Source organism: Schistocerca americana, chromosome 3 (genome assembly GCF_021461395.2).
Source record: "Schistocerca americana isolate TAMUIC-IGC-003095 chromosome 3, iqSchAmer2.1, whole genome shotgun sequence".
NCBI classification, from domain to species: Eukaryota; Metazoa; Arthropoda; class Insecta; order Orthoptera; family Acrididae; genus Schistocerca; species Schistocerca americana.
Genome location: NC_060121.1, coordinates 208,672,486 through 208,699,406, shown reverse-complemented (window position 1 = coordinate 208,699,406; position 26,921 = coordinate 208,672,486). Strand labels below are relative to the sequence as shown.

At 37.7% G+C, this 26,921-nt stretch overlaps 1 protein-coding gene across 1 annotated transcript in view; it reads right to left on the bottom strand.

Moving 5' to 3' along the window:
• LOC124605350 (probable isocitrate dehydrogenase [NAD] subunit beta, mitochondrial) overlaps nucleotides 1-26,921 on the bottom strand; it is a 70,143-nt gene that overhangs the window by 30,883 nt on the left and 12,339 nt on the right. Inside the window, exons 3-4 of the mRNA XM_047136971.1 lie at nucleotides 20,940-21,038; nucleotides 1,036-1,152 (exon numbers count right to left, since the gene is read on the bottom strand). Of these exons, the coding sequence (XP_046992927.1) occupies nucleotides 1,036-1,152; nucleotides 20,940-21,038 (216 nt within the window). The remainder of the gene's footprint in view (nucleotides 1-1,035; nucleotides 1,153-20,939; nucleotides 21,039-26,921) is intronic.

Here is a 26,921-nt window from a genome sequence, read left to right as displayed (position 1 = left end):
AGACAAAGCTTGAAATTTATATGCGCACACGCCCTTGCCATTACAACAACTTGATAACCAATAAATGCACAGTGTGCTGAAACATTTTCTACTCTGCTAAATATTCTCATGTGCCACTGTGCATATTTTTCTCTTTCTTTGAGACATTTTGTAGCGCACAATTTCTAACAAATAGTATTCCACACCAAGATCTGAATAGTATGTGAGCACAGATATTCCTAAATTTAGCTAGCAAAGCAGTGACATCCATTATCAATCACTGACACAGCAATACACTTTTATTGTGATTCTGCAACTGATTAGAACACTGTCAGGTAACTGCCAGTGCAAACACTCATGGTACACGTGTGCATACCCTGGTTCCTGGCTTGAGGGATTAATGCACTCACATTTAGACTGAAAATCACTATGGTCAGCACTGAAAAAATGTTTCATTTTTAAAAATCGAAATTTCACAATTGTTGCATAGAAGAATATCCCACAGACATACCAAAGTAACAACTGAAACAAGCTCATCATATAGCAGGCTTACACTATAAACAAAGATCCAAAAATCTGTATTACCAATTTAATTTTTGAATTCTTAATTCATTATCCAAATGATGTTTCTAGCACATGATTTCAATCTTCAATCCAGTTACTGTGTATTGCATCTGAAAAGCATTTAAGAAGATGACTTCTACTATTTCCAGGATCTTCCACATATAACTATTGTGTGATTTGAAAGTTTTACTGTGGATACATATTTTCCATTGAAAAATAGCACGATATCCCTGTAACGCAAAAATTAATGATTCATTTTTATCTTTGAAAATGACTTGTTAAATTAAGCCTTTGGAAGTAATATTTCCCGTTATACAATAAGGACGGTATCTCTCAATAATTTTTCAATACAATACAAAATTTGGAGTATAAGTGATGTTTAATACCAAACCTTTGCCGATTAATTTAAATTCACAAAGCAGCTTTGTAAGTATGAAAAAGCATCTTAAATTAGAAAACAGCAGTAACATGAGAATGAGGTTGAGTTATTACCTTAAGGCATATGCCATTCTTTTCAATGGATTTTGAAACAACTTCTAGTGGTGCACTCATCATATGGTGCACTTCAGAGAAAAAGAAGGTTTCAAAATCTATCGGAACATCAGCCGCCTGTCAACAGAAAAATAAATTTAACAATATTTCTCCAATTGCTGCTACCAATAACATTTACTACCTAATTAATACAAATGCATAAACCACAGAAGCTAAATTATTGTTTTTTGCAGTCTGGGTTGGCAAAGATTATTCAGTATTACCAATTCCTGATTAAAAAACAACTCATCTTCAGATTCATCCCATTACTAAGTACTTTGTCAATTTAGGATCTAGATAGTCTCCACATCATGTGGAGCTGCTTAGCTTCTAACTTTACTTTGTAACAAGAATAGATCTGAAAACAGTAATATTAGAATACTTAATTACTAATAAAGCTTAAATGAAGTAATGACTGATTATATATTTTGAGATGCCTAGTGAACACTTAAGGACAAACTCTGAAAAGAACTTTCAATATATTAGGCATACAACACATCCAGTATGCCAGAGATAAATTATTTTCCTCATTCAAAAATAATCGTAAATCCAATGAAGATAATCATTGATGAAAAAGGCAACCTCAAACGGTGGCACACACATCCTAAAAATCAAGGACATGGTCTGTACCAACAGCTGTCTGCCAAAGAACTTGCAAAAGAAGATAGATTCACTGTTTATTTGTTTCCTGAGATTTTAAACAAACAAATTAAAACACATTGGATTCTGATATATGATGAACCCACCCTACCAACCATCCTACTTCCTCTGGCTTGTCTATGGGTTTCCAAAAATAATATTTCCACCAAGGATAGCATTGCAACATCATTTATAATATGGAGAATTTATTACTAAGAATCTAGGACATTCAAAAAGAAGCTTTCAGTGATTGTAGGGCAAAGTAGAAACACTAAGGATATAAGTGTGTGCGTATAGAAGGTGTATACTTTGGAGGATGTTTACTACAGACTATATTTAAAACATTTCAATAACTTTTCGAACAGAGCTCTTAGGCAACTTTTTTAATGTTCTATTGGAAACAGACTTTTACAGTACGTAGTAACTGGGGGCTGCAGATGGACAGTGCTTGTATGGTCATGATAATAATGCTTTTTTATTATGCTAGTTGTGATGCAATCCTGTAACAGAAAACCCAATATGCTTAAATTCTTCATAAAAAATCAAAGCCCAACAAAATCTATGTGCTCTAGGCAGCAGCTTAATTCATCTACATGGCAAATCTGGCATTAGCTAACACATCACAAGGCCTGCAAGAAGCACCAGGCACATTAGTGTAGTGAAATATTTAATCCACACAAAAAAAAATTCAAATACAGCATACTCCCAATATTCGCGTGCGGATTACGGATTGCAGATTACACATGGACATGTGCCGTGACACAGGGACCAGCGCTTTCTTGATTTTCTCACCTACAAGGTTACATTTCGGGAAAATGTAATTTTAGGTTTCCTCAACAGATGGCAGTAGAATCATCAATTTAGCTGCAAAATATTGGTAGTGGCAGGAGATTAATGTCAAGGTGGAAGATTGTAAATTTGAGATCTGAAGAGCAGAAGCTGATTATTAAGTGCAATTTTAAGTCTGAGGAAGTTGCTGCAGTTCAGAGACTGTGGGGATGAGAGTATGGGATTGATCTCTCTACAAGTTAACACATTTCTACAAGACACATTCGACATCCAAAGACCAGTCTACAGTAGGCAAAAAGGGTGTACAGCGTGACCTTATACAGCTGTATGTGATAGATATTCAATTATGGTGCTGCACCTGTTTCAGCTTTCACTAACACTTCAAGGTAAATGTCATACGAAAGTGGTGTAAATGCTAGTAGTGTGCTATGAATTCTCCAGATAAGCCAGCTGTGTTATTTCATTTCATGGTTGGGTCAACATTTACATTATGATGACCTATATTAGAGAGTAAAATTCTGTGAATAGGTTCAAGGGACTGGTAAAATGAAGCACAATTCAAACTCAATGGAACTGTCAGATGTACTGGGTTGAAGATAACACTCTCATGCTGTAAAAAAAAAAAAAAAATCTTTGACTTCACTTAGAGTGAATGTGTAGTGTCATTTGTCATCCGGGAGGGGGGGGGGGGGGAGGGAGGGGGGGAGAGCTCATTGGACTCTTTTGTTTTGAAGGTACTGTAACTGGAATAAAGCACCTAATAATTCTTGCTAATTACAGTTTCTCTTCCAGTTGCACAATGAACAGTGAATACAGGTTTTATTAGCAACAAGGTGGCACTCACACTATCATAACTATATCAAACTGTACCAGGACAGTAGATAGAATGCAGGGAAACAATCGAGTTCCTGTATGCTCTCCAGACCTTAAACAATTTATTTTTCATTATGACCACAGTAAAAGAGGCAGTAACCTGTGTAATCTGAACACACTTTTGGAGATTCAACTGGTATGTGTACAACCCCCATTGTGCATTTTGATGGGAACAGGTTCTTTAACATATCCCTGACAGTTATCAATTTTGCGACTTTTACTTCAATATGAGACTGCTTTATACCCGTATGATCACAGTTACTGAAACAGACAGCATGGATCACTGAGTGTTAGCACAGTCACAAGCTTCAAAGATAAATGAAGGTTGTTTTCATAGGTGTGAGATATTATCAGTGATTGGTGACAAAGTACGATTATTATAATACTGAGGAGTTCTAAGAGTATGTTTTGAGTTGTTTTCAAAGAAAAATGTTTTGTTATGTGATTGTGAGTTATACAAGTCACTGCAAGAAAGAAGAAGGAATTAATATTCATATATTTACTTAGAACAATGACATGAAACAAAAATGTCTAAATGCTTGTGTGTTCTCAATAGATTTCGCTGAGATTGTGAAAGGGACTTAAAAAGCCAACTGTTGAAACTTCTTCCGAAGTGCAAGTTGAAGCCTGTTGCTATCCTCCAGAATTGGTAAATGGGGTAGTAATGAGTGTGATAATGAGAGAAAAATTCACATACAAAAATGGAATTACTGTAAAGAGATAGAAGAGATTTTGCATCTAAATATATTACCATCTAATGAAGAAACCTCTATTAGAGAAAATATTAACTATGAAAATAAACAATACTGTAAATGAGACAATGTGTTCATGCCAACAATTAGAAATGATGTAAAAAAAATTACTTTGCAAAAGAGTATTGATTTACAGGATTATCGCCCCAGTGTAATGTTGAGTTATTAAAACAAAACATTTTGAAAAAGAAGTTCAGGGTTATTTTTGACTGTCAATAATAATAGGTTAGGAAAAGAAGGTGTACCAAATGGTGATCCAAAAATAGTGTAAGGGTTGTGATTTTAAGTAGCTTACAAAGAATTATTTTTTAGATAAAGACGCATTTACTTGTTTATTTAACTTATAAAACGTATCACAGTAGCAGTAGTAGTAGTAGTAACAACAACTACAACATCAAAAATTCCAATTGTATTCATAACTGCATATGAATTGGACATGTATGTCTATAAGCTTCTCTGCTGTGTGTAGAAGTTGAGGGCCAGTGGTGATACAACTGCTCACAGCACATCTGCACACAATACCTACTATTTATTCTAGCAAAGGTGCATATAATAGTGGTGAATCATGGAAATATGCAACAATAACAAAATATTTTGAAACAGAATTTGAGGTGAACAAACAGTTTTGAGGCACAAAGTGTGTAACGAACAAATTATTCAAGCTTTCACTACTGCCAAATCACCTGTAATACAGTGCATCCTCATTAGTGTGTGTCATGAACTAAATGACCTAACAATACTGGTAATCAGATAATCCTTGGATCTCCTGGTCATCATAATGGTTCCCAAAATAAAAAATGGCTCCCAAAATTACATCAATAGGTTCACTGAAGGAATTATGGCAAAAAGTCTTGGCTCTATAATCTGAATTTGTAAATTCAGTTGAAAGCTTACACAGACGAAAATCCCAGTAACAGCTAAAATCAAACAATGGAAAATCCAGGATGGAATGTAACAATACCTGAGAAGGAAACTTGCTACTCACCATACAGCGGAGATGTCGAGTCGCAATAGGTACAATAAAAAGATTCACACAATTAAAGCTTTCGGCTATTAAGGCCTTTGTCAGCAGTACACACACACACACACACACACACACACACACACACACACACACACAACTTGCACACACATCTACAGTCACAGAGAGCTGAGACCACACTCAGCTCTCTGAGACTGTGTGTGTGTGTGTGTGTGTGTGTGTGTGTGTGTGTGTGTGTGTGTGTGTGTGTGTGTGTGCGCGCGCGCGCACTTGCGCATGCATTTGTGTATGTGTGTCTACTGCAGCTTTCCTTCTCCAGTAACAGCTAAGACGTTAAAAGGTAATGAGATTGAGGTGGTCACGGTCCACGAACTCGTGCCGATTCCTGGGTATGACCTATTTGGTGCAACAGACTGTAAAACATGGTGTAGCACCTATGATTGCAGAGACATTGAACATGCTGTGCCTGAGATCATATCAGTGGGCAGTGACATGAACAGTCACCAAAAAAATCAGTGAAGCCTTGATAAATAACATCTATACACCTTCCTCTGGCAACTGATTGAACCAGGTACTCTGATCTTAATTTCACCCTGAAAAATTTTAACAGCCACTATGAGCAATGTTAATACACAGCAGCAAATCAGACTGAAGAGAACTTAGTACTATGGGATGAAGAAATTTATCTGCATCTTTATTTTTGTCATAGATCATACCTTTCTGTTGGCAGCTTGGAGACCTGAAAGCAACCCTGAATTGAGTTTTGTCACCACACATGACATCAAACAACATCGCAAACCTCCAGTAAAGTGTTCACTGATTTTCTTTACTCTCAACATCAGCCAGTAATACTGGAAGTGGGACTCCATATTTTCACAATAACATCAGGATCCAGTCTCAGACATAATTTCGCGAAGGCGAACTGGCCTGTCTTCACAGTGCGACTTGGTAATCAACTTTTATGGATTCTTCCAATCTGCATGAACTACAAAAGATCTGTCAGCATTTTAACGAGTTCCAGGGGTGTGAGCCTATCCCTTCACCTACTTAGTGATGAATGATGCAAATAAATAACTTGTATCTTAAGACAATAACTACGTCAGATGTTCAGATATTATGCTTGTCTGTTTCTTTTATTTTTATTGTGCATGCCGAGAGCCATACTGAGGACGATGTGCTTCTCTGGCAAAGAATGGTGGTCACCACTACTTAGTGAGAGGAAATACTAGCTTGGACGCAGCAATAATTGTGCCATGGATTGCTGTCCTGCCTTGGAGATTTGCAGACTTCACAAAAATTACTATTTTAACGATACTAAAATGTTGTAAAGCAAACTAGGGGAAGATTCAGAAAAAGATAGATCTTGTTTTTGGAAGCATTAACAGATTAGTACGAGATGTCAATGTATTTGAAATAATCAAATGTTATTAGAACCTCATTCCTCAAATGTGATGTAAAAGAAATAGTATTTTTGTTTTTAAAGTAGTAATTACAGCTTTGTCATAGATAAATATCTAACAGCAACTATGTTTAAACCAACAGTTATGCATGAACTTTTACACAGTCTAGAAGCAGTGAGGTGGAAATTTTTGAAACTACTGAGCTTTTCAGTGTCAAACAGAAAGGCCTGCCTCTACTACACAGACTGGGAGGCACCAATCAGCTCACACACAAAACTTACCATGTATCACATAGTTGCAAATAAAATCATGCAAACTTCTAGGGATCCAAGAGACAGGGTTCATACCATCAGCATAAAATGAGAATATTAACAGCTAAAACCATTATCTGAAGAAAACCCCCATTACTGCCAATCTGGTTTGGTTTTGGAAATTACTGCTGGCCTGAAAGAAATTAAGCCAGGAAAGGCTTCCAATTCCAATGGCATCTAATTAGAGTTTGTGTTCTAGGTGTGGGAAATACACAGTCAAGTGAATTTTATTCATCACTGATAAAACAAAATCAGGAAATATACCGCAGTTTCCTAAGGGAACACTAGTATTCACTATACTTGTATCAAGTAAACCATGGAACCTACCTCACAGCTACCACCCATCTGCCCTGCTCAGCATGGTGGCTGCTGGGAAGACTCACTTATAATCCTACACTTTAGATCCTCTCATATTAACAAATAATAATAATAATAATAATAATAATAATAATTTATTATTATTATTATTATTATTATTATTATTATTATTATTATTATTATTATTATTATTATTATGCAAACTGATTTCCAACCACAAACAAGCTACACAGACCATGTGCCGGAGCTGACCACCTACATAACAGCAGGCTACCAGAAGCGACTAACATCATCTGTTGAATGGATTCATTGACCTATCAAGCTGATAGCAACATATGGCGATGTCTAAAGGCAGGACTTAATTTGAAAGTTTCTGCATACCATATTTTGAATGAATGAAGAAACATTATTTTGGTCATTCTGTGTTCTCTCATGACACCTGACATACAGGGTGGTCCATCGATCGTAACCAGGCCAAATATCTCATGAAATAAGCGTCAAACGAAAAAACTACGAAGAACGAAACTTGTCTAGCTTGAAGGGGGAAACCAGATGGTGCTATGATTGGCCCGCTAGATGGTGCTGGCATAGGTCAAACAGATATCAACTGTTTTTTAATATGAACCCCCATTTTTTATTACATATTCGTGTAGTACGTAAAGAAATATGAATGTTTTAGTTGGACCACTTTTTTCGCTTTGTGATAGATGGCACTGTAATAGTCACAAACATATGGCTCACAATTTTAGACGAACAGTTGGTGACAGGTAGGTTTTTTAAATTAAAATACAGAACGTAGATACCTTTGAACATTTTATTTTGGTTGTTCCAATGTGATACATGTACCTTTGTGAACTTATTTCTGAGAACGCATGCTGTTACTGCGTGATTACCTATAAATACCGCATAAATGCAATAAATGCTCAAAATTATGTCCGTCAACCTCAATGCATTTGGCAATACGTGTAATGACATTCCTCTCAATAGCGAGTAGTTCGCCTTCTTTAATGCACCAACGCATGTTATCAGGCGTTGTCGGTGGATCACGATAGCAAATATCCTTCAACTTTCCCCACAGAAAGAAATCCGGGGACGTCATATACGGTGAACGTGCGGGCCATGGTATGGTGCTTCGACAACCAATCCACCTGTCATGAAATATGCTCTTCAATACCGCTTCAACCGCACACGAGCTGTGTGTCGGACATCCATCATGTTGGAAGTACATCGTCATTCTGTCATGCAGTGAAACATGTTGTAGTAACATTGGTAGAACATTACGTAGGAAATCAGCATACACTGCACCATTTAGATTGCCATCGATAAAATGAGGGCCAATTATCCTTCCTCCCATAATGGTGCACCATACATTAACCCGCCAAAGTCGCCGATGTTCCACTTGTCGCAGCCACCGTGGATTTTCCGCTGCCCAATTATGTATATTATGCTGGTTTACGTTACTGCTGTTGGTGGATGACGCTTCATCGCTAAATAGAACACGTGCAAAAAATCTGTGATTGTCTCGTAATTTCTCTTGTGCCCAGTGGCAGAACTGTGCACGACGTTCAAAGTAATCGTCATGCAATTCTTTGTGCATATAAATATGGTATGGGTGCAATCGATGTTGATGTAGCATTCTCAACACCGACGTTTTTGAGATTACCGATTCTTGTGCAATTTGTCTGCTACTGATGTGTGAATTAGCCGCGACAGCAGCTAAAACACCTGCTTGGGCATCATCATTTGTTGCAGGTCGTGGTTGACGTTTCACATGTGGCTGAACACTTCCTGTTTCCTTAAATAACTTAACTATCCAGCGAACAGTCCGGGCACTTGGATGATGTCATCTAGGATACCTAAGAACATACATAGCACACGCCCATTGGGCATTTTGATCACAACAGCCATACATCAACAAAATATCGACCTTTTCCGCAGTTGGTAAACGGTCCATTTTAACACAGGTAATGTATCATGAAGCAAATACCGTTTGCACTGGCGGGATGTTACGCGGCATCATGTACTTCTACGTTTGTGACTATTACAGCGCTACCTTTACAAAGCGAAGAAAGTGGTCCAACTAAAAGATTCGTATTTCTTTACGTACTACATGAATATGTAATAAAAAATGGGGGTTCCTATATAAAAAAAAAAAACGCAGTTGATATCCGTTTGACCTATGGCAGCGCCATCCAGCGGGCGAACCATAGTGCCATCTGGTTTCCCCCTTCAAGCTAGACAAGTTTCGTTCTTTGTTGTCACGATCAATGGACCACCCTGTATATCACTAAATAATGGCATCAGTTGTGGCTTTTTTTTAAAATAAAGACGTGAAACTAGTGCAAGTATTTATTCAACAACAATACTACAGTTGAGGAACCTGCATCAAGACACTCCATGCTTTGACACGAAGTGAATAAAAACTGCTCACATGCTGGACAACTACAAACTTTTAGTACATTCTGAGAACACCATTGCTCTCTGCAATGAAACTAATGTACCATGGTATGACCCTGGACAGAACATGAAGTTGCATGATACATCTAACAAAGACTGCTAGAAATTTCAAACCAGGAACAACTTTGTGCAAAAAATGTGTATTACTACATGAAGTTCCTCAACCTCTACTCTCCCAATTTCATCTCACAACCTGGTGTACCCTGTTGCAGAACATAGTTCTCTAGTGTGGCTCCATGTATCTACATGAAGATCAATACAGAACTAAATCACACCATGCTAACAATAAATGGAACATTAAGGTCTACACCAACTTACTGACACCATACACTAAGCTGCATTCACTCACCCCAAATATGAATGTTGTTTGGAAAGCAGAGAATGTTTCAGCTTGACACTGCCTTCCACTACGACTGCCGACTGATCAATGACCTTGGTACTCATCCACTTCCAATATGATTGATTGTAGCTTAATTGTGCAACCTTAAAATGTGTGACAAAATTGTACATACCACCAAGTGTGAGGTGTGCAGTGTTATCCATTGCATATCTGCATATGCAGCAGGAGTGACACAGGACTTTCTTCCACAGCTTCAGTGGGAAAGCTTTCAACATCTGCCACACAGTCTGGACTTAACCCAAGTGATTTTCACTTATTTCCCAAATTGAAAATTTTTTTGAGTAAAAGGTGCTACAGAAGTGATGATGAACTTAAAGAAGCCATTAACCATTGCAACTGAGGATGCAGAAGGCACAGGAAAGCTGGTAAAGTTATAAGACAAATGCTTACTAAATTTGTTCGCCCACTGCTTGAATACTGCTCAGCGGTGTGGGATTCGTACCAGATAGGGTTGATAGAAGAGATAGAGAAGATCCAACGGAGAGCAGCACGCTTCGTTACAGGATCATTTAGTAATCGCGAAAGTGTTACGGAGATGATAGATAAACTCCAGTGGAAGACTCTGCAGGAGAGATGCTCAGTAGCTCGGTACGGGCTTTTGTTAAAGTTTCGAGAACATACCTTCACCGAAGAGTCAAGCAGTATATTGCTCCCTCCTAAGTATATCTCGCGAAGAGACCATGAGGATAAAATCAGAGAGATTAGAGCCCACAAAGAAGCGTACAGACAATCCTCCTTTCCACGAACAATATGAGACTGGAATAGAAGGGAGAACCGATAGAGGTACTCAGGGTACCCTCCGCCACACACCGTCAGGTGGCTTGCGGAGTATGGATGTAGATGTAGATTTAAACAATGACTATGCAGAAAAGTAGCTTGAGTATCAAAATGTATGTAAAATATAGTTTCGTTTAATTACATCAAATAAAAATTTCTGTAGGGGGATGGCGGGTGGGTCAGGGCATGGGGAGGGAGGGAGGGAGGGAGGGAGGGAGGGAGGGAGGGAGGGAGAGAGGGAGGGAGGGAGGGAGGGAGGGAGGGAGGGGGGGGGGGAGAGAGACAGAGAGAGAGAGAGAGAGAGAGAGAGAGAGAGAGAGACCTCAACAGTATGTGCCTATTATCTTCTCCATATCTCAGAAAAACTTCCACAGGTGTCAACAAAGTGGAGGATGTGTTGCAGCCCTAACAGAATAGGGACAAAACACAGCAGATGAGCAAACTGGTGCCAATGGATAAGGTATCCACCAAATTACAGCAGACTGTTCCTTACAATCTTACTCTGAAACTTATACATACAACTTCATTTACACATTTTTCTCACTTATACTTTTTCTTCTCGGTCTTGGTGAAATATCTGCAGTGTGTGTAGTTATGATGTCTGGTTCCAGAGGGGGTTATGGGAGAAGTGGATCAGTGAGCTCCACCTATTAACACGGAACCATGGAGGGGATGGGTGTAGTAGGAGACATACAGTAGGAGTAGTGTACTGGTAGCATCCTATGTTGTGTTGCCAACTACAAAATCACAGTGCTGTGAGCACTTGTAGCCAACTAATGCTTAATTTTTAATGTGACAGACTTGAAATCGCTTCATAGATTGAGATATACATAAGAGAATAAACTGGAGCAACAAAGTCATCGCAAAAACAAGATGTAATACATATAATGTATAAATACAAAAGTATAAAGTATCAAACTTACGGTTACAGAGGTGGCGACAGCCACAGGAAAGGTTACTACTAGGTGTAGCAGTCATTTCTTTTCCTGAAGTTACACAATTTCTGCCAAACTGAGATTATGGAGTAACTGGATAAGAATTGTTGCATGTAACTTGGTAACCCCAAAGCACATCACAACTCATTAGCTTATCTGCACTGAGTGAACTGATGTGCATATTAAAGTCATCTATTTTATTTAGGCCTACTGTATAGGCAACAGTATTGTAATTACTGCATTTATGATTATCTCGATAACTGATAACATAAGTGAAAGAAAGAAGAAAAGCATTACAATTGCTGAAAAAATATGAATTTTGAGTGTAGCAGAGGAAAATAGTACCAGAAAGCAAGTGGATATTTCTGATGAATTAGGAGCTGTTACATCTACCTCAAATTCTATCGTAGCAAAGACAAACGATATTGAAAACAGTGCAGGTGTGTTCGGAATTTCTACTAGTAAGTGGGCTCCTTTTAGGACAGGAAATATAAAGATGTGGAGTACTGATTGTTATAGTGGTTCACGCATCACAGAGCTAAAGATGTTCCTATTATTCTCCCAATGCTTCGTGAAAAAGCAATGGAACTGGCAATCTGACAGAGCATAGAAAATTTCAATGCTTCATCAGGTTGGCTGTATAAATTTAAGGTTAGACACTGCATCAGTTGTCAGTATAAAGAAACTTGTCTGAAAGAACTGACATCCCAACACACTCCTAAAAACATTTTCAATGCAGACAAGATGGGTCTGCTTTACAATGTAATGACTGACTGCACAAAGGCATTCAAAGGTGAGGAAAACAAAGTAAACAATGTGTAACAGTTCTGTAATGCACTAACATAGGTGGTAGTTAGAAGCTCCTCCCATTTCAAGATTGGGAAATTTAAAAAGCCACAGTGTTTTAAAAATTTTGTCAAGTTTCCCAGAAAATATGTTTAATATCATGGATTGCGACAACAGTGTTTGAAAGCTGGCTTCAAAGTGTCAATGAAAACAGGTACAGCAGCCTGAAGATTTTATTCATCATGGACAGGTGTGCAGAACACCCTCCCCTACCTTCTTATTTCAGAAAAGTGACTGGAATTCTTTCCAGCAAATTGCATGAGTGAGCACCAGCCAGTTGATCTTTGAGTACTACATAATTTCAAGCTGCATTATCGCAAAATGGTCTTACAGCATGACATGTTGGGACAAAAGGAAGAGATGAAAATAAGCATTTCACCTGTAAAACTCTTACGTGCCACTTTTTTCTTATTGTACTATTGAAGTGAAAGAAGACTTTTTTCCTCTTTGCTCTCTATTTAGATTGTGGCTCATACCTGACCTGTTGACTCTGTTGTGTCAAAGGTTCACTGCCCTTCGTTGCCCTAGGTTGCCATTAACTTACTCTTGTTGTGTCGGTCCACTGTTCGGTCAGCTCTGGCGGGGGTTTGAGTCCTTTCTGCATGCAGTCTTCCCGCCTTACATCATCACTGATCCTCTCCCGTTTTTCTGATGTGTGCTGTGGTATCCAGCTACTTGCAGATATGGCACAGTGCACTCTACTCCATCGCAGCTCATGGCACAGAATTTTGGACATTACCATTTGAAACTGTTTCCAAAAAGCCAGATTTGGAAATAAAATCCTTGATTGTGATGGAAACATTGATACTGATGATATTTCACCTAATGACAAAGAATGGAGCCAACTTGAAGAGAAGGCATCATTTGTGGATTACATCAACATTAGCAAAAATCTTGTCACTATGGAAGCCATGACTATCTTGGAGACAGTTCCAGATGCATCTCGGGGCTTGGATGAGGAAGATATTGATGATGAGGATGATACAGAAGACCCTCAGCATTCTTCAGTGACTTAACAATGCAGGGGTACGCCCAAGATGGCAGCGATTGAGAAGTTTAGTGAATTTGTGCCTCCAGTTATTTCCAATTTTCAAATGTTATCCGGCATCAATAGCAAGAAGATGATCAACAAAAGTGCTTCGCAAAGTTTCAAGTCTAGTGCCACGCAAAAAACCTGCAGTGAAAAATCATCCAAATCAAAATGCAAGTGTGTAACATGTGAAGTCCATCCTGACAAAGCAAAACTAGTTGAAACTATTAATTCGTTGCAAGAAATTGTGCGCAGATCCTTGGCAGAAAACAGAGTGATCATGGAAAACTAAAAACCGCCGAGCAGGGCGTAAGTGAATTCGACAGAAATAAAGTGTACACAGTAACCGATGATTCCGTCGCCATTTCAGGTTTTCCAACACATTCTGGGTGTACCGGTAACGCAAACCATAGCGCAATCATTTCGTCGTCTTTAGTAATAAATTCTCCTGCCGTGCTCCAAAAAACGGTAGGCCTATCTACAAAAGATCAAATTGTGCACCATCTGAAAGAAATGCCTGTTATTAAGCAAAATGTGAAACCTACACAACAGAGTTCGTGTAAAATAAAGTGTGCAGATATCGTAAATAGTGTTTCTTCTTCAGTAATAGCTCAAAAAAACAAATTCAATATCCTACTACAAAACGGTGGTCATTGTGAAAAACAAACTTCTGCTGCATACAATAAATTTGCTCCCAAGACCGCAAAGTTAACACAGGTTCATAGTTATCAAAAAAGGTTACCGAATGTGCAAAAACAGAATATATCTACACAGCAAAAACACGTTTCAAAACCTTCTAGCCCCAAAACTGTGATAAACAAAAAAATTTGTGTGCTTGGTGACAGTCATGGACGTGGAATTTCAGCACTATTGAAAGATAAACGTAATTTAATGGTAACAGGTTTTGTGAAGCCAGGAGCGCAGTTTTGTGAGGTAAATAAACTAACAAACTCTACTGATGCATCTCACTTAAGTAATTGTGATTTTGTCGTGCTTCTAGGTGGTTCAAACGATATATATATAGGAATGAAACAAAAGGGTTTGCAAAAGAAATGAAGGAATGCTTAAACAACCTATTACATACAAATGTACTCATTGTTAACATTCCTCATCGTTATGATTTGCCTTCCTGGTCCTGTGTCAACCAAGAAATTTACATTGCAAACAAACTGATATCAGAAATATGTTCTACATTTCATAACGTAGAGATAATTGATACATACAATTTAGGAAGAAGATTTCATACAGCTCATGGACTACATTTAAATATGTTAGGAAAAGACCAAATAGTAGAAAAACTCCGAAATCATATCCTGAAGAAATCAGCCCCAAGTATCAAGATCGCCAAACAACCACAAATTACAAAATGGTTTAGGCCAAAAACAGAAGCTTTGATGGAAGCAGAACTGTGTCAACCACTCAAAACCATCTCTGCTACTGAAAATTGCGTGCAAGAAGCCACACACAAAAATAAAATCTCGGCCAATTTTTTAGGGTAAGTGCTGCGTCAGAAATACCTTTAGAAAAGAAATTAATTAAACCCTTAACTAAAAAGTCACGAAGTCCATCATTTCTTGTATTACACCATAATGTCCAGTCATTCAGAAATAAGATTCAAATGCTGTAAGTGTTACTTCAGTCTCAAATAAATCCAGATGTAATATGTATTACCGAACACTGGCAGTCTAAAGAAGAAATTCAGTCAACCTCTATTCCAAGGTATTCATTAACAAGCTTTTATTGTAGGAATTTCTCCACACATGGCGGTACTGCTGTTTTGTAAAGGACCAGATAAAATTCAGTGAGGTAGGCCTAAATGAACAGATTGCATTATCTGAAGATAAGGAATTTGAGCTTTCTATGGTTAAGCTGCCTGAACTTAACTATATAATTATAAATTATATATAAAAACAAAGATGAGGTGACTTACCGAACAAAAGCGCTGGCAGGTCGATAGACACACAAACAAACACAAACACACACACAAAATTCAAGCTTTCACAACAAACTGTTGCCTCATCAGGAAAGAGGGAAGGAGAGGGGAATATATAATTATAAATGTATACAGAGCACCAAGTAGTAATATTCCAAATTTTATGACCAAATTAGAAGTTCTGCTGAATAGTGTCAGCTCATTAAATATGAGAATAATACTTTGTGGCGATTATAACATTGATTTATCAAAAAACAGTAATGCTAAACTTGATTTGTTAAACATGACCAAAGCCTTTAATATGATCCCCACAATACACTCTCCAACAAGATCAACAGAGCATACTGATTCAATAATTGATCAAATCTTCGTAACTGATACTGGTTACAAATTCACTGGCGAAGTACTGAGCATGGGATACAGTGACCATGATGCTCAGCTACTGAGTGTTGACATGGAAAATAGTAAAATCAGCCCCAAAAAAGTATTTCAAATAAGAAACTTTTCAGATTACAATATTAGGATTTTTAACTTCCTATTAGCTAAGGAAAATTGGGACAGTGCTTACATGCAAACAACTGTTGATAATATGTTCTTAAGCTTCCATAACACCTTCCTTTATTACTTTAACACAGCATTTCCTTTTGAAACAAAAACTTCAAGCAATCAAAATAGAAAGTCTTGGGTAACAACAGGAATCAAAATTTCTAGTGAGAGAAACGGATTTCTCCAATATTGCTCCAAAAAATACATAGTCACTGAAGAATTTTCTGACTATTGTAAAGCCTACAAGAAAACTTATCTTAGAGTGATTAGACAGGCAAAACTTTTATGGAATGACAATTTCATAAGAAACTCTTCAAACAAAATGAAAGCTATGTGGAAAGTTATTAAAAAAGAAACTTGTAGTTCAACACCTAAAAAGGAAAACATTTCTCTAACACTTAATGACTCTAAGGTCACAGATCCATACACAGTTGTAAACAAGTTCAATGAATATTTCACCTCACTAGCAGAAGATCTCATTCAGGCAAACCGCAAGGTATCGTTCTTCAATTCCACCAATACGTCAAACAGCACTAATGCTACAATGTTTGTTTATGAAACAAACTCTGATGAAATTAGGAACATAATAAAATTGTTACCCAATAAAATCTCTAGTGGCTATGATGAAGTACCTGACCTCATATTAAAGGTGTGTGCTCCCCATATAGTAAAGCCATTATCAACCATCTACAACCAATCATTAAAAACTGGCATTTTTCCAGATGCTCTCAAAATAGCTAAAGTCTCACCATTACTAAAGAAAGGTTCCGCTGATTTAGTATCCAATTATAGACCATTATCCATATTAAGCATCTTTTCAAAAATCCTGGAAAAACTTTTTTATGACAGGCTTATAAATTTCATAAAAAACCACGCACCAATTAGCATTCAACAACATGGTTTTAGTAAATCTTTATCCACCCAGACAGCAATTTTAGAACTGTTGGACCACATACTGAAATCAATTGACCAACATAATATAGCTGCGGGTATCTTCTTAGATCTCTCTAAAGCCTTTGACGTACTAGATCATAAAATACTGCTTGCTAAATTGGAAAGAAGAGGAATAAGAGGTGTGGCTCACAACTGGCTATGCTCTTACCTACAAAGCCGCAGACAGAAGGTATCACTTCAATACGATATTAATGTACAGAATAAAATAAATAATACAGTTTTCCTCTCGGAGGAAAGAACAATAAATTATGGTGTTCCCCAGGGTTCTGTTCTAGGGCCATTACTTTTCCTCATTTACACAGATGATCTTGTTGAACGTATGAGCCCACAAAAAACTATCCGTTTGCTGATGATACAAGCATAGTGTTGACTGGATCTAGCCCTGAATCCCTTCAGACAATATCTGATAACTCTATGAAAAAACTTTCTGAGCAGTTTAACAAAAATGGCCTAATAGTTAATAGTGGGAAAACTGTATGTATCAACTTGCATCTAATTCCCACATCCAATCAAAAAACTATCCAAGTAAAGTTTAATAATGATAAAATTGAAAATGTAAATGCAACAAAATTTTTGGGTCTATGGGTCCAACAAAATTTAAAATGGGACACACATATAAACAACTTATCAAAGAAACTCTCATCATTGTGCTATGGACTAAGAATACTAAAATCTACTACAAGTAAATCCACACTAATGCAAGCATACCATGCGCAGTTCCACTCATTGCTCCGCTATGGAATCATCTTTTGGGGAAATTCAACTCACAGCACAAATATATTTAAACTACAAAAAAGAGCACTGAGGATAATCTGTGGCCTCAAAAAGCTGGAATCCTGTAAATGTCAATTTATAAAACTTAATGTTCTAAGCATCCCATCCCTATTCATTCAAGAAACAATCCTATTCACCAGGGAATACCTCTCAAGAACAGGCAAATTAATCCAAAACAATGATATACATGCTCATTATACCAGAGGGCAATCTAATATCCATCAAATTTTTTCAAGGACATCATCATACCAATAATATATAACTCATCTGGGTGTCGTATTACACAATAAAATTCCAGAACAAATAAAAACTGCTCCAGATCCAATATTTAAAAATAAACTAAAGGCATTTCTGACAAAGCACTGTTTCTATTCAGTACAAGAATTACTGGAAATGAAAAATTATAAAGTTCCTTTGTAAAATACTGTGATTAGAGTAAAACATTCTGTAGGCAAAATAATAACCTAATTTCTACTATACACAATTATGTTTCAGTTTCACTTCCCCAAATTTTTTAACTCGCTTTCTGAATGTACAAGTACACATTCTATTACTATTAAAACTTAATTGTCTGTGAAATCTCAATGTTAATTTCATGTTTAATGTAGTTTTTAAATGACACTGTCCTTCTGTTGTGTTTCCAGTTGACATTTTCACTATTCTGTAATCTCGGTGATTATTTGCGTAAATTTAAAGTAGCACTACATTGCCTACATGTTTCTGTTGTGTTTCCAGTTGACATTTTCACTATTCTGTAATCTCGGTGATTATTTGTGTAAATTTAAAGTAGCACTACATTGCCTACATGTTTCTTAGTTCCCCATGTAAATTGTTTGTATTCTCTGTATGTGAAGTTACTATATTCATCAATGAACAATTTTGTGTACATTTTTTTAAATGGCAGTCCATTGCCTATTTTTTTTTCTCCAAACTACATATTTGTTAAGAAAAATGACTTGTCCTATATCATGTGTACTTGTACAATATGTGATCCACAGGATAAATAAATAAATACAATACAATACAGTAAATGAGTTAGGAAAAGTTAAACAATTTGTGACGTATCAAAACGTTTCTGAAGAAATAATGACAGAGTTATTCCATTTTGAGGGTCCAGTGTATGCCGCAGCCATGTAAAGAAGAAAGCATGCAAAAATTATGGACTTTTTTATGAAATGAAGTTTTCTTCTCTGTAGAGGTTCACCTTTTCTCTATTTTGTAAAGATCTAGTAGGCTTATATAATGTTTTGTGTATTGTAACTCCTGATGTACTGTATTTCCATTTTTGTTTTGCCAGTATAATGCTTGCTTTCATACATATGTTTTTCACACTTTTATTTTAGTCCCCTGTAAAACTTATTAGGAAGTCTTATGGCATATATTTTAAAAAAATCTGACCTGTGATTTGTGTTCTACTTTTTTTGTACAGATTTTTATACTTTTTTAAACAATTGTTTGAGTCTTAAGTATATGATCATATGCAATTTGCTATGCCATATAGTAAGTACTCTCTCATTTAAGATAAACACTCGTAGACAGAAATGTGCTCAGGACTCCAATACATGGACAAGTGACATTCTCTTTGACCTAGTCCATCTATGAAGGCAAGTTTATGGCCATTTGTTTGTCCTCGTAACCCCACCATAACGTGTAAATGAATCACAATGGACACAGACATTGCTGAATCACAGTAGTCGGATGACAGTTACTGATCTGAGTTGGTAAGCCATGCTTTTCTTTTTGGACAGCTTACAACATTTCAGTATTGACAATGAACTTCGGGAAATAGTTACAGTTACTACTAACTGTCAAAAGCCTGTGCACCATATATGTTGTTATTTTTATGTTCTGTTGTTTTAAAACTACTCTGACTTTAGAGCACTTGCCCATGAAAGGTAAAGGGTTCAAATTTGAGTCTTGGTCCAGCATACAGTTTAATCTGCAAGGAAAGTTTCAGATCAGCGCACACAATCTGCTGCAAAATGAAAATTTTATACTTTGAGTTCTGCTTAAGAAATCTGCTATACACACCTAAAATAAAGAGTGGACATACATAAAAATTATACACACTGATAACAATATCACACAAGATATGTTGGCCTATGCACAGAAAATGCTTTCTAGCCGTACACATTTCATGAGTCTACCCCCCCCCCCCCCCCCCCTCGAAAAATCTACCTTTCCCTCTCCCCAAAGGACAGTCACCTCAGTTGCCTATTGGCTGTTTGCTACTAACACTCATTGCCCTCTTAGTTTTATTATTCACGCCTCTCACCAAATGCAAAAGCTGTGTCTTTCCAATTTCTTGACGCTTAGAAGTTGAAACCTGTAGAAGACTGCAGTCAACTAAAAGAAGTTTATGGTGATATGGTAATGAACAGAGGAAATGCAGTGAGAAACTGCTATGAAATGTTCAACTCAACCGAGATTTCCATCAGTCAATTACAAGAATGAAGTGAAATGTTGCTGGACAGATGCATAACACTGGATGAGTTACACATATCTTTCCTAAATCTTTCTCATTCTCAGGTTGGCTAAATTGTGTCACCATCTTTGCTAGAGCAAAATCTGAGCACAATGCGTTCCCTAAAACACCAATACAGAAAGCCCCAATCGCTCAAGTGGCATCAATTCCCCTCCCCCAACACACACACACACACACACACACACACACACACACACACACACACAACACACACACACACAAGAATCCTGAAAATACAAACAAAAGCCTTTTCAACACAAAAACTCATGACAGCAGTGTTCTTTTTGTAGATCTCGTGCAGAAAGGCACTAGGCAAGAATTTTTGATCATACAACCATACAGTCCAGGCCTTACTCTCAATGACATTCATCTTTACACAAAGGTGAGTCTCTGGGTGGTAAATATTTTGGAAGTTATGTTAATGTAAAGAATTCAGCAAACAACTGAGTTAACCGATTGTTATTTCATGTATTACTCTCTAATAAATAAAGGAATTTAAAGACAGACGATTTTGTTATCACAGATGAGAACAATGATCAATTTAAAGTAATGTACAACATTTTTAAGTAACGCTGCTTTGTAACTCCGCAAGCTATCTGAAGATTTTTTGAACTCATATACACAATTTTTAGTATGAGAATTAAGAAAAACAAAAAAGATCTACCTTGAAGACTTCTTGAACAGAATACATTAGTTCTGGACCAACACCGTCTCCTGGTATGAGCGTACATTTTGTCCGTGGTTCAGCTTCTTCTGCTGGTTGCTGTAATATTCCACAAAAGTTACTTCATGTTACTCTGACAAAATGAAAGATAAAAAAGGAGAATATGTAAAGTAACATTCATTTTTATATGACTTTGTAGCAGTGCTATTCAATAGCTCAAACTTATTTTGGTAGCACACTGTAATTAAAGTAAACACAAATTTAGCAATATAATGATCTGACAACACAAACCAGTTCAGAAGGCATTAATAAATTGCAAAGGAAATGTATATGATTAGAAGTTACTAACACCATTATAGCAAAACCAGTAGCACCTGAATTACAAAACATTTGTAACCACTCTTGAGAACCAATATGAAAGAAGATTTCTTTCACTGAAGTCATGACAGATGGTGGCTTCACAAAGTTTAATTACCAGAAGCGACAGAACAGGTTCCACAAGACATTAATTGTAGTTCCAAGACACACTAAACTGAAAATCAGGTCAGCATGATACACTCTAAATGTCTTGAGTTGGTGCTGTACAAAAAAATTGCTGCAATTTATATCAATTGTAGCACAATCGCGGAGGCTCTCAAAGACAGAAATCTTACTAACAGAAAAGTTTTGCCAGCTGCAGCTACTGTCATTCACCAACACCATTCTGAGCTTTTGTCAACTTGCCTCTTCAATGATGAAGCTATAATCAACTGTGGAAATGTCATCTTTGATCTATTGCAACTCATCAAACAAAGTTTCAGCAGGTACTTCTTGTGGCCATCTACTCGGACCAGCTGTTTTCCAGGAACACTAAATGTACAAACAGATTTGGAATTCCAGCTGAATACACACTCACTCATTCCTGACTATGAGCATTGTTAGTACGACAGCCCCAAAGAGATGACACACAACACACCGCCTGCCTGCTTACATCTGCATATGTATTCTGCAAGGCCCCCATACTGTGTGTGACAGAGTGCATACAACATATCAGCATCATTTTACTCTCTCATCATTCCAATTGTAGATGATACATATGAAGGAAGGCTATCTGTGTCCTTATGTATGAGCCTAAATTTCTCTACTGTGCTCAATATGTGAGACATGTTAAAAGAAATAGTAAGATTCTTGATTTATTATTGAATGTGGGCTCTTGTAACCTTCTGAGTAACCTCCTACAAATTGCACTATGCCTCTCTTGCTGTATTTTGCCACTACAGCTGTATGGGCACTTATATTAGAGATGAAATGGATATCAAGCCTAATCTTGTTATCTGGCCTGATACTCAATAGTAGTTCACTATCAGACAGACACTGAATTTCCAACAAAAATTTCATAAAACTGACTAATTCACGTGTAAGGTACTCAAAATACAAATCAAACCACAATATCTTCAAATTAAAACCATTTATTATTTATTTCAACAAAATAAATAAATAAACAAATTATTACTCTTAACTGAATTTGATACAACTTACAGTAAATGAACACCAATTTCTCTGCATTAAGAGGTAATGAACTATTTCAGTTGTTATCGTAAACAAGACCAGCTTCGGGGAAAAGTCTTTCGCTATCTACACTGCCATAAGGTGCTGAAAGATAAATTCTGGCGAACTAGGATCTAGAGAGGGCTCCGTAGTAAGAACTCATGTTCCAGCTGGAACTCTGGAAACAATCAATGAGCTATGAAACTCACGAAGCATTGTTATGCTAACACATCCAAATATTAGAAGTTACAGAAACTGTTTGAGCATCTGGAATGTTTCTTTTGACTTTTTTTATAATTTCTGTCTTAGATGTCAGGAACAATTTTTTTGGGAATGTATATACATCTTGGCATTTTATAGAATGGTAAAGTTCGTTCCAGGAGTCTTGTAAATCTGGTCCATTCTACGACAGATAATGGCTCGTTATTTGGTGCAATCTTTCTGTTGTGAACTAATGATATTTGACTTTTGCATCATTTACAATCCATAGCAATTTCCTTTCAAATGTTCTGGCATAGTCAATTGCTTTTCAGCTGATTTTGAAGACAGACTTGCACTGAGGATGCTAAAGACATTGTAAGCACGGCTGTGGCTTTATTAATGCTTGTAATTTACCTGGATATTTTGTTTTCAAATGATTTTTTCAAAGTTGACATACCTGTTAAACACAAAGAAATATTTCATTGGGTTTAAGGTAGTTTAGATATTTTCTATCAGTATAAACAGCCTTTTATAGCTATGTTTCATAAAAAAACATCTGCACATCCCAGAAAGTTTAATTAAGCAGAGTTTTTGATAAATAAGTACCTATTAAATGATATTAACTATCATATCTATGGTCAAACATCCTGTGGATTGATGTAATAAAATAATTCAAAACAAAAGAATAAAATACAGGAAATTTATTTGCAGTTGCAAATATGAACTACTTTCAGCCGTATATTAGAATGACGGCAATGAAATCCGGATTTCCTTCTTTAAGCGACCTGTTGCCTTAACAGCTTTGGCTGTCTGGGCACGTATCATGGCCAGACCCAAACTTCCATATGTCACTGTCCTTGTGTTATAACCTGCACCTGTATGTTATATATATTCCCACTCAGGAAGGACATATTTATTGGGGGTCGAGGCCCTGGTCTCGATGAATAAATATGAAAGAGCAGTTCCTATGTTATTAAGAAGTAAGATGTAATCTTCTTTTCCTTCTTCATTTCATAGAGTGGGGTTACAAGCAGTTCCATCTTCATTGACATAATCTGATATAAAAAAGAGACCAAAATACTAAATTCGGTCTTCTGAAATTTCTTTGCAAAAGAATATCATGATGCAGTCCTCCATTCGACCATTGAACAGGATCGGAAATGACAGATATGGAAATAAAGTGTGTGCTTAATTGAAAAGGGCTCAAATCACCCAAAGATAGATCACATAACATGATCAGGTGCATAAGGGACTTCCCTTTCTATAGACTGGCGTACAAGCAAAAAGAGGGCGAGTGCATGATGCATTTTGCTGGATTCCACTCTGTTCCACACGACATGCCAACTGTCAGCAATTAGTCGTATGGACCACTGTCGTGTAGGTTATGATACATATTTTGTGCTTGCTTATGACGACTTTGGAGTACAAACTAATGTTCCGTAGATACATGCTTAGAGCATGTGAAACCAACTTTCTTATTGTTTCTTAGAGATCCATAAAGCTGCACTAATTGACCTCATGTTAACTCCAAGTTTCTTGATTTCCAGAAAGTCTCCCACACAGTTCTTATCTATAGCCTAGTAAACAAATTAAGCATGTACAATATATCAGAACAGTTACACAACTGAACTGAAGACTTTATAATCATTAGTTGATATTGGCGGATATCCTGGAGAGTGTTGCAATTATTTTGGTAATGATATGTTTTCGTTAATAGTTAGATCTGTGAGTTGTGATCTGTTGGTATCTGGAGTTTTATGCCTTTTGTCCAGCTTCATGCCCTTGGTCGGGGGTCCGGGTTGGTGTCTGGCATAGCCGGCAAAAGGTAGCCTGTGGGACGTTGGCAGAGCACCAGCAGCCAATGGGAGACGACCAAGACAAGAGGTAGTTAATGGGACAACGTTTTAGGCAGTGTCCATCCAGTCAGGCGCATGCTGGCTGGTGGGACATTGGCAGAGTTCTGGCAGCTGGAGGGAGACCAGTGCTTTCACCAGTGGGGGCCATTGGATGTGATGGTGCCGACGGGCTTGGCCAGGAAATGACGTCCTAGGTGGTGTTCAAATGGTGTTTAGGTTGGAGCCCAGTTGGAGTCCTAGGCTGCACTGAGTCAATGTCTGGTGGGAATCTTAGGCTGTGTTGAAATTGCTGCTGGTGAACACTACCGACAGATGACCTGCAAGTGCAGCCAGCATTGAGACTGAAGTGTGAGTGACTGCTGTCAGCTAGTGGCTGTGCAGCATCTTGAATAATACAGCAGAAGGATTTGTCACATGACATGCAGAAGCAACATAGTCCATGCTCCCAGCTCTGCAGTTATGAAAGTGGTGGTGGTTAGTGTTTAACGTCCCGTCGACAACGAGGTCATTAGAGACGGAGCGCAAGCTCGGGTTACGGAAGGATGGGGAAGGAAATCGGCCGTGCCCTTTCAAAGGAACCATCCCGGCATTTGCCTGAAACGATTTAGGGAAATCACGGAAAACCTAAATCAGGATGGCCGGAGACGGGATTGAACCGTCGTCCTCCCGAATGCGAGTCCAGTGTGCACTGCTCATGGCTCCAGTGAAGCCCACTGGAGACTGGCATGTACACAGAGAAACATGTTGCTGCTGTTGTCTGGCATGTATATATAGGGATGTGGTGGTGTCATCTGGTGTGTACAAAGACCAGTGGGTTGCTTTTGCTGTCCACCAATGTTCATCAGCACACAGTGTGTTCGGCAAGCATTGGGATTGCCATGTGCATGTCATCTGAAAACTACCTTGAGCAGTTAAACAGAGAACCGACTCATGGCGATAACATATTAGACCTTCTGGTGACAGACCCGAACTATTTGAAACAGTTAACGCAGAACAGGGAATCAGTGATCATAAAGCGGTTACTGCATCGATGATTACAGCTGCAAATAGAAATATCAAAAAAGGTAGGAAGATTTTTCTGTTTAGCAAAAGTGACAAAAAGCAGATTTCAGACTAACTGGCGTCTCAACACAAAAGTTTTGTCTCAAGTACAGATAGTGTTGAGGATCAGTGGACAAAGTTCAAAACCATCGTACAATATGTGTTAGATGAGTATGTACCAAGCAAGACTGTAAGAGATGGAAAAGAGCCACCGTGGTACAACAACCGAGTTAGAAAACTGCTGCGGAAGCAAAGGGAACTTCACAGCAAACATAAACATAGCCAAAGCCTTGCAGACAAACAAAAATTACGCGAAGCGAAATGTAGTGCGAGGAGGGCTATGCGAGAGGCATTCAATGAATTCGAAAGTAAAGTTCTATGTACTGACTTGGCAGAAAATCCTGAGAAATTTTGGTCTTATGCCAAAGCAGTAGGTGGATCAAAACAAAATGTCCTGACACACTGTGACCAAAATGGTACTGAAACAGAGGATGACAGACTAAAGGCCGGACATACTAAATGAATTTTTCCAAAGCTGTTTCACAGAGGAAGACTGCACTGTAGTTCCTTCTCTAGACTGACGCACAGATGACAAAATGGTAGATATCGAAATAGACGACAGAGGGATAGAGAAACAATTTAAATCGCTCAAAAGGGGAAAGGCCGCTGGACCTGATCGGATACCAGTTCGATTTTACACAAAGTACGAGAAGGAACTTGCCCCCCCTTCTTGCAGCAGTGTATCGTAGGTCTCTAGAAGAGCGTAGCGTTTTCAAGAAGGGACGTCAAACAGATATGCAGAACTATAGAACTATATCTTTAATGTCTATCAGTTGTAGAATTTTGGAACACATATTATGTTCGAGTATAATGGCTTTTCTGGAGTCTAGAAATCTACTCTGTAGGAATCAGCATGGGTTTCGAAAAAGACGGTTGTGTGAAACCGAGCTCGTGCTATTTGTCCACGAGACTCAGAAGGCCATAGACACAGGTTCCCAGGTAGATGCCGTGTTTCTTGACATCCGCAAGGTGTTCTATACAGTTCCCCACAGTCGTTCAATGAACAAAGTAAGAGCATATGGACTATCAGACCAAATGTGTGATTGGATTGAAGAGTTCCTAGATAACAGAACGCAGCATGTCATTCTCAATGGAGAGAAGTCTTCTGAAGTAAGAGTGATTTCAGGTGTGCCACAGGGGAGTGTCGTATGACCGTTGCTATTCACAGTATACATAAATGTCTTTGTGGATGACATCGGAAGTTCACTGAGGCTTTTTGCGGATGATGCTGTTGTATATCGAGAGGTTGTAACAATGGAAAATTGTACTGAAATGCAGGAGGATCTGCAGCGAACTG